The 9,985-nt window shown below is 32.3% G+C and overlaps 1 protein-coding gene across 1 annotated transcript; it reads left to right on the top strand.

Moving 5' to 3' along the window:
- Positions 1-5,312: 5,312 nt before the first annotated feature.
- Positions 5,313-9,494, top strand: LOC111517001 (uncharacterized). Its single transcript, XM_023173065.2, has 3 exons — positions 5,313-7,744; positions 7,959-8,232; positions 8,345-9,494. The coding sequence occupies exons 1-3, from the start codon at positions 7,526-7,528 to the stop codon at positions 8,896-8,898; spliced, it is 1,047 nt and encodes a 348-aa protein (XP_023028833.2). The 5' UTR covers positions 5,313-7,525; the 3' UTR covers positions 8,899-9,494.
- The last annotated feature ends 491 nt before the right edge of the window (positions 9,495-9,985 follow it).

Genomic DNA, 9,985 nt, shown 5'->3' with positions numbered 1-9,985 from the left:
ATTTTCAAGTTAAGATATTTAAAGTAAAAATTATTAGATTTAAAAATTTTTGAATGACTGATATTGGTGAAATACCTAGTTTTTATTTTCATTCTTGTATTATTGTACTTGTTTTTAAAAAAGTTTAATTATTACTAATACAAACACCCAACTCATTAAAAATCTTGATTTATTTATTTATTTTCACATATATGACAAATTATACTTTAGACATTTGCCAGGATACACTTCCGACATCTGTCAAAAAATATGAGGTAAGCACACTTCTGATATTGTTTGCTTCCAAGCCTCCTCGTGTACTGCTTTCCCCTGATACATCTTCCAGGCCTGTGATCGTTGTTGTGTCCTCAACAAGATATCCGTCTCTGTCTCGTACATAATTGTGCAATACGATGCACGCATTGACGATGAGCACTGCAGAATGTGGCTGAACGTTGATAGGACGATGGAACACACGCCATTTATTGCTCAGGATGCCAAACGCACATTCCACATATCTTCGTGCTCTGCTCAATCTATAATTAAAGATCCTTTTTTCAACTGTTAAGCGTTTCCCTCCAAAGGGTTCGTCTCCAACAAAGAAGTATGGTATTTTAGGACTCTCTGTTCCTGGAAGAAGTTTTTCCTCAGGTAATGTGTAGAACCACTTTCTATTGATTTCCACAATTTGGACCTCTTAAATATAGACGAGTCAGACTCTTTACCATAGCTCCCTACATCAACGTAAACAAATTTGTACTTTGTGTCTGCTACAGCCATAAGGACAATAGAGAAGTAATCTTTGTAATTAAAATACATTGATCCTGAGTCAAACGGACAGGTCAGTCTTATATGCCTACCATCCACAGCTCCAAGGCAGTGAGGAAAGTTTGCGATACTTTCAAAGTTGGAAGCAATTGACTGCCACATATCACAAGTTGGTGTCGGTATACACTCTTCTCGCATTTCTGACCAAATCGCAGCACATACTTCTTCAACTATGTTTTTTGCTGTTGAAATTCCAAATCTGTAGCTGTAGTGCAAATCCGTCAACGTACAGCCACTTGCCAAATATCTGAAATAAAGTTGAACATGGTCATTAATTATCATACTGAATTCATTGTATTTTTTTTTACAGGCAAAGAAGTGGTGAAAAGGTGGACTAACCTCCGAGATTGTTTCGCAAAATCAAAAAGAGATGACAAATCTGCAAAAAAAGTGGATCTGAGGCTAAAAAACGTAAGAAATATGTATTTTCAGACCAACTTCAATTTTTGAATAAGATCTACACCGAAAAAGATACGGTCGACAGCTTGAATACAGAAACTGTACCAGGAACACTCGAAGAAGATGAGTAGCCTGAAGGTACCACTGGTGAACCTGAAGTTTCTACCAACGTAAACCTGCCATCCAAGCTCGTAGGAACAAGAAAACGAAAGAAACTAGATGAGGTCGAGTTGAAAATGCTCAAAGCTCTGGAACCTAAAACGACCTGCAGTAAAATGTCCTTCCTTCAGAGTTTAATGCCTCATTTGACAAACTATTCCAACAGTGAATTCCTTCAATTTCAAGAGGGAGTGTAAAATGTAATAGAAAACATAAACAACCTAAAGGAAACTCTTCATCCTCAATCAAAGTACCCCTCTTCCGTGCCATCTTATCAACCACCTCCTCAGTACATGCTTCAGCCATCTCCCGTTAACCAACCGCAAACATATGTCCATGTTCAACAACCTCTATTTAAACCTCAACAATATGCAAATCCTAGTTTTTCGGGCAACGTTCAAAATAGCGTACAACAGCTTCACTTGTCTCAATATGAACGTGAATAGCAATATCAATCAAGGCCACCGCAGCAATCAACGCCTAAACAATCAGGTTCACAATCCAAACCGGATACATCATCCGCACCTCAGTACCTACAGAGATTTTGTTACAGCGACTCTTCACAAACTGAAATTGAGAATAGTCCGTCTATTTCTCCTTCACAAGATTCCTCGATTTCTGATATATTTTGATATATTCTGATTTGAATTAAAAAAAGGTATATTTGCTTATTCAAAAGGTTTTATTATATTTTATTTATTATTTTTTTCCACCTCCCGAAAGTGATAACAAGGCTCCCGCTACAATTACATTTTTTGCCCACTTTACCTGGACTATGATGCCAACTTTCCCTGGACTATGATGCCAACTTTCCCTGGACTATGATGCCAACTTTCCCTGGACTATGATGCCAACTTTCCCTGGACTGTCCACAGAGATAAAACCCGGAAAATGCTGACACCTCTTTTATTCCGAACGTTATCTTTCATTCCGAATGTTATCTTTCATTCCGAACATTATCTTTGTTTATTTGATGACTATGCTTTTAAACCGAACTTTATCTGCATGAATGTGTTCAGATATAATTCATCATGTTATTCATCATTGCTTACTAATATTTTGTTCTAGAATATTCTTTGATGACAACTATTACGCATAGTATTCTCATATATAAATACTATGACTTATGTATTGTAGTTAGTTCAGTTTTCACTTCAGTTACATCACGTTGTTACCTGCTGTCTATTAAATAAAACAACACATAGTAAGAATCGAACTGATGTTTATTTGTGGGTGTTATTTCATATTCAAGAGTAATTCAACCAAGCTGTCAGTAAACTGTTCTCACAACACGGAGGGGCTTCAACGAACCACAACTGCTTGAGGTCCAACGTAATTGGCGCAGTCGGTAGGATACCTGTACAGGCAACAAGCAAAACCAATTGCCTGGTGATTACCAAATCTTCAACAGGAGCACCACCAACAACCACAGTGTACCGAAGAGGACTGGATATTCTCTCTCGACACACAGGGCAGATTCTTGGACTGGATATTCAAGAAGAAGCTAACAACCTTTCTGAACGACCGATTGTCCCTGGACTGGTTCAACAAACAGAAAAACAAAGCAGAAAGCAGACAACCCAAGAGATACTCATACCACACACACAAAGTGAGTCTCTCATTCTCATTCCCTACATTTCATATCCTATATATTTACTCCTTATTTTGTTTTAACTTAGTTGGTTCCTAGCGAATTATAGTAACTATTATTTCATGTTTCGTAATTTGCAAAATCTCGCAAACAAAAACAAAGAATTAAGACAGCAAATAAAACAAATTTTCAACGAATCTAGTTCTACTTCTGAAGAAGAAAATATAAATACCTTTTATCCAGATTTAGACTCAATAACTCAAGATTTATCAACTTTAAATATTTCTGAAACAACTTCAAATACACCAAACGTAACAATGGTTGACACAAATTATCAACAACTAAGACTATTTTTAGATATAATTCCAACTTTTGATGGAAATGCATGTAAGTTGAATAATTTCATTTCAGTTTGCAATGAAACGTTTATACAATATAATAATGAATCTGAAGCTATAAAAAAACTTATTTTGAGAGCAATTATCGGATAATTGAGAGGAAAAGCACTCACCTTAGTCTCCAGTAGAACAGAATTAAATACATGGAATCAAATTAAAGATTTATTAAAACTTTCATTTGCTGATCAGAGATCTTTCACATGTTTACTACAAGAATTGCACAGTTTAAAACCCTACTCAAAAGAAAATTCTTACAATTTTGGTGTTAGATGTCAATATACTAGAAGTTTAATTTTTTCTTCTATAAACAATGATCCAAATTTAACACAATCCGGAAAAATTGCCCAAATTAGTAACATTGAACAATTAATTTTGGTCACATTTTTGAAACATTTGCCACCATTAATTCAAATGGGTGTTAGATTGAAAAACCCAACTTGTTTAGAAGAAGCATTGACACACGTCATTGAAGAAGAAAATTTTCTTTCATTAGTCAATGATGGAAAAAGAAACAATACTCAACAAATCCCATCTCCAAATTTTAAAACACCAATGGCACCAAAACAAAATTATTCACAACCCCAAAGTCACCAACATTATCAAACTCTTAATCAACAATTTCAAATTCAAAACCAATTACAGCAAAACCCTCAATACCAATTTCATACACCTCAAAACAAGACTTTTCCAAGTCAACCCATTCAAGTGAATCCAAGACAGGTTCCACAGAAGTTTTTCACAAACAAGCAAGTTTTTGGTAAAACTAAACCTAATAATACTAATGTATGGAAACCTAAAAACCAAATTCCATCTCATAGACCTACACCAATGTCAACAGTAACTAAAAATATACCACCAAGAAATGATTTTTTCCAAAGTCAATCTAAACCAACTCTTCGATCTGAAGAAATTCACGCGATTGATCCAAATTTAAATGATAATGAAGAAAATAATTTTGAATTCAGTTATTCTAATGAACAATCATTCTCGTAATCAGAAAATGATCAAATTGATGAAATACTAGATCCAATAATAGAAACTGAAGATGAAAATTTTATTTTAACAGCCTATGGAAAGGAAACCACTTAGAAATTAATTGCAGTGACAATAGAAAGTTACCTTTCATAACAATAGAAGGACATCATAAACCATTAAATTTTTTTATCGATTCAGGCAGCCATATTTCTTTAATAAATCCAATTATAGCTAAAGAATATTATTCAGAATACATATTTATTAAACCGAATATGATTAAAACATCTTGCGGACAACAGTTAGCTAAATATGAAGCTCATATTCCCGCATTTTCAGAATTTCAAATCAATGAAAAAATTGTATTCACTTTATTTGATTTTCATCCATTTTTCGACGGATTAATAAGCTTTAAAGATATTAAAAACATGGGTTTTAATTGGAACTTACAAGAAGGTTATTTAATCAGAGGAAATGTTAACCTACCTGTTAAACAATGTTCTCCTTCAGAATATAGTTTATATAGTATTAGTTTAAATGAAAATGAAATTTTAAGAACAAAGCTACCAACTAATCCAACAGTTGATGGAACATACTACATTCCATATAAAGAGATAAATGAACATTGCTTTATACCAGAAAGTATTACAACAGTAGAAAACGGTTATGCAATTGTGGAAATTCATAATGTTAGCATTAAAGATACTTATGTAAAAATGACATCACCATTAGAAAGGTATCCTTTAATAGATTGTGAACTTTTTAAAACCAAAATAATTAATTCGAGTCCATATCCCGATTCTGAACATTGAAAAATATTAATCTTTTTTTTTGTATTATTTCAGATGATTCTATTGGTCATCATTCTCTCATTTATTATCTTGCCTTACCTTAGCGAAACATCAATACAAAAACTCAATAACCCTATTCTACCCATAAACTTAGAAGAAACAGAGATTATTGTAAGTAAACATACTTTTGTTAGTTATATGAATATTACAGAACTTTTAGAGATGAAACAAAATTTAGACTTCCAATTAAATTTTATTAACGAAAAACAAAATGTAAGCTATCAGTCAGATTTGTTACTTAGACAAGCAAAAACAATATCTACACAAGTTGATCACCAACTACAAACAATCAACCCACATGTTATCTCCAAACGCGGACTGATAAATCTCGGAGGAAAAATATCTAAATGGTTATTTGTTACTCTCGATAATGATGATGGTGAAAGAATTAATACAATCCTCAACCATTTAAATAAAAACGATCATTTATTACAAGAGGCAATTAACAGTCAAATATCTATAGCAAAAGAATTCATGGTACAAACTAATCGAACATTATTTCAAATCAGGTCAAATATACTTATAACAATGAATTTAATAAATAAATTTGAGAAAGAAATCAATGAAATAAATGTTCTTCATTTAATTATTGATTCTTTAATTAATTTCCAAAGTCAATTAAATCGAATTATCCATGCAATAACATTTGCTAACTTTCATAGAGTTCATCCAACATTTCTCTCGATGGAAAATTTAAATACAATTAAAAATAAAATGAATACGTTATATTCTTCAAATCAAATAGTAAATTTCAAAAAATCAACATAGTTACTATACCTTCTTAGGAATCCAACTAATGTTTACAGAACAGAAAATTGTTTTCCTAATACATTTTCCAATATTGAGTCCCATTCCATATAAAACCTATTTTATCTATCCTATTCCACTTCAAAATAAAATCATTCCACCTCAAAAACCCTACCTTATTTTGAATGATAGAAATGAGCTATACCAATATCAAGACGAGCCATGTGCTGAAATTGAAGATACCTGCTATTGCCAGAACAAACTTCAAACAGAAGAGGATTGCATCGTAAAAATTATTCTGAACAATGATGCCACCAATTGTTCAACTGTCATGGTACACCTAGACCAAGCCATAGCCAATCAAGTGACTCCAGACAAAATTATTTTCACGACACCTTCCAATATCATTCTAACTGAAAGCTGTTCCATTGAAACACATCATGAGGTACAATCTGGAAGCTACCTCATTACAATTCCAAAATCATGTTATTTTCTTGTGGATCAAGAAAAATTCATTCGTGGAAACGACGAATTATCCCAAATGACAGTGATAAAACTTCCATCACTGGATATCTCCACTCTCTCTACAAGGACCATCAAAGTGAAACTGAATAAAATGGACTTAGAAGAACTCCAGCATCTGACTTCCAAGATGAATACTCATCATGAAGTTAATTTATCCCAAGTGCCAATGCCTGGACAATCATTACCTGTATGGATGATTGTTATCATTTGTTTAATGGTCAGCCTTGCCATTTACATCTTAGTGACATGTTACTATAAAACATGTTATCCCTACAACTTGATCCAGCATCTTCGACGAAGACAACTATACAAGAAAACTTCCATAGATGACTTAGAGATGGATGGTCAGACCAGCCAACCAGACCAACCCTAGTCTACCACTTAAGAGGGGAGGAATTACATTTTTTGCCCACTTTCCCTGGACTATGATGCCAACTTTCCCTGGACTGTCCACAGAGATAAAACTGGGAAAATGCTGACACCTCTTTTATTCCGAACGTTATCTTTTATTCCGAATGTTATCTTTTATTCCGAACATTATCTTTGTTTATTTGATGACTATGCTTTTAAACCGAACTTTATCTGCATGAATGTGTTCAGATATAATTCATCATGTTATTCATCATTGCTTACTAATATTTTGTTCTAGAATGTTCTTTGATGACAACTATTACGCATAGTATTCTCATATATAAATACTATGACTTATGTATTGTAGTTAGTTCAGTTTTCATTTCAGTTACAACACGTTGTTACCTGCTGTCTATTAAATAAAACAACACATAGTAAGAATCGAACTGTTCTTTATTTGTGGGTGTTATTTCATATTCAAGAGTAATAGGCTATTTGACTAATTTTTGGAAATCATTATAAATGAATCTTTACTACGTAAGAAATCTCCTCCATTAATAATTAGGAGATTTAAAATGTATTTTTCAGTAAAAATGCTTTTCAAAATTCAAATTTCTAAACCTGCGCCAAAAAAGCTGTTTCTGTAATGGCTGCCGTCACGTGACATTGTGACGTTTCAAGCAAGTAAACAGTTATCAAAAACAACTAAAATCAGTACCTATTATATGTATTTTATTACTTTGGTCTATTTATCAGATAAAATGGTTTATAAATGGTGTGTAGTGCCACAATGTACAAGTACATCTATAAATACTCCACAAAAAGTGTTCGTTTCCGTTCCAACAAATCCCAAAAGACGTAGAAAATGGTTACAGTTATCTCGAAGAGATCCCAACAGCATTTTATCGCACACAAATATTTTTATGTGTGAAGATCACTTTGATGTAAGTAATATTTTATTTTTGTTATTCATGTTATATTACTCACGTTTTCCCTTAGTTTCAAGTAGTGTATATCCATCCTTTACGAATGGTGATTTTATTTCAACAAGATTTATAACTAGTGATACAGTATAGTATTTTATGTATAGATGTGAAACATTACTTATCCCCTCAATATCAAATACTTCACATGCTAAGTAAATATTTTGAATTACAGATGGAAAAAGACACAACTAACTATATGAGGTACACCATGGGCTTCAGCAAAAAAATATTGTTAACAGATGATGCTGTACCAACAAAATTTTATTGTCAGGGTCGCAAAAGACAGCTATCTGATGGTGGACCTGGATCTTCTCGAGAAACATCAATTAAAAGGCAAAGACTTGACATTGTCAAAAAATGTCTACACAGTGAAAATGCTACTGACATCCATGAAGAAAGCTTACAAAAAGATCAGAATGAGTTAAGAGAAATTGTTGAGTCTGAAGGTAAATAATCAATTTATTAGACTGCTTATAAAGTCATAATAATATGTTTATAGGCATTTTATTCAATATATCAAAGAAATAGGTAATTAATTTAAATAATTTGTCTTTTCAGAATTGCCAAAGTCTCAAGATAAAGGAACAATAACCGACCTTATCATGTCTGTAGAAAAATCTGTTCAAGTAACAACAAAAGTGAATTTGCATTATAGGAGCAAAGCGGTGCAAACAAAATGGCAATATAAGAGTATTTCTACTTCACCGTTCAAAGTTTCCACGACTTCACGTTCCTCTTCACCCTTTAAGATTCAACCGTATCGTCTTCAAGCATCACAATATGGAGTCACGAGAAATATTTTACTTGAAGATGATAGGTCAGATAGCGATATTTCTAATTTTGAAAGCCAACGTGGATCACCTTCCGTAGTAACATCATCAAGGGTCACCGACTCCGATAGTCATCTTACAGATACCAGTGAGGCTATTGAACAATTAAAGTGTCTCAAAAGTACTATTGGTTTAATTCATAAGAAACCTTTGATGTATGTTGGTATTTCTAAAGAATGTTATTTTTTAATTCAGTTGATACATAAACACTCGAATATAAAATTGGAATACATTTTGTTATGCTTAAAAAAAATTAGATTGAATAGCATTTTTCAGAACTAGAAGATAATTTTGGAATATCATTATCTTATGCTAGTAAATTATTTTTAACAAACATACCAATAATAGCTAGTTTTTTAAGACCCTTCATTGTAAACTTGGATAAAAAATTAATTAAAAAAAATCTCCCTATTGCATTTAGACATAACTATCATAATATCAGCTGCATCATAGATTGTTTAGATAGTTTGGTCGGAGTACAAAAAAGGGAACACTGTAAAATATTTAATATCATGCACACCTAATGGTTTAATTAATTATATTTCTCATGGGTTTGGTGGTAGAACAAGTGATGTTGCAATAGTAGAAAACTGTAACTTTTTAGATGGATTACCTCTGGGAACTTACATCTTAGCTGATAGGGGTTTCAAGCACCTTGAACAGATACTTCATGAAAAGGGTATGAAACTATTAAGACCACCCAGTATAAAAGCTGGTACAAAATTGACTAAAACTGAAGTTCGACAAACTAAAATAATTGCCAGCTTGCGAATCCACGTTGAACGGGTGATAAGGCGTTTAAGAGAGTTTCATATGTTGAAACAACATGCAGTGATAAATCATAACATACTTCGTGTATTAGATCATGTCATTGTTATTGCATGTGCTCTGATGAATTTACAGGATTCTCTTATTAAATGATATATCATTAAATTTATTACATCACATGCAATAATTATATAATCTTGAAGTATGTTATTATTCATTATCAATGAATTAAAAAATAAAATTTCAGAAGACCTACTTTTCTTATTTTTTTTAATTCAAAAAAATTGTACTGTTACTTAGATTATTTAATAAAACAGGAAATACATTCAAAGAGTGTATATTTAAAATGGAAAAACAATGACATATTTTTGACAAAGTGATATTCATAAATTTAATATTAGAAACAAAAATAAGATTTTGGTACCGACTGTAGGCTAGAAAAAACCAATGACAATTCAACAGTGCTTATTGTAAGTTCATCTGAATAAAGTTTGTTTGAATTTGACTTTAGTTTTTCATTTAATCTTTGTAGTTTCACTGACTGGTACTATGATTCAAAATAGGATATATGTTAGATTTCCAAAAAACTGCTAATTTTTGT

This window comes from Leptinotarsa decemlineata, unplaced genomic scaffold (assembly GCF_025532065.1).
Source record: "Leptinotarsa decemlineata unplaced genomic scaffold, Ldec_3_MD MMD2_tig00026347_RagTag_RagTag, whole genome shotgun sequence".
Taxonomy (NCBI): Eukaryota; Metazoa; Arthropoda; class Insecta; order Coleoptera; family Chrysomelidae; genus Leptinotarsa; species Leptinotarsa decemlineata.
This window is presented reverse-complemented; position numbering and strand designations above follow the sequence as displayed.

Bases quoted from the DNA above. Each gene is read 5' to 3' on its own strand.
- LOC111517001 (XM_023173065.2), top strand. From the start codon at position 7,526: ATGTATTTTATTACTTTGGTCTATTTATCAGATAAAATGGTTTATAAA. The intron at 7,745-7,958 runs GTAAGTAATATT...TTTGAATTACAG, and splicing joins TGTGTGAAGATCACTTTGAT to ATGGAAAAAGACACAACTAA. The intron at 8,233-8,344 runs GTAAATAATCAA...TTGTCTTTTCAG, and splicing joins AGAAATTGTTGAGTCTGAAG to AATTGCCAAAGTCTCAAGAT.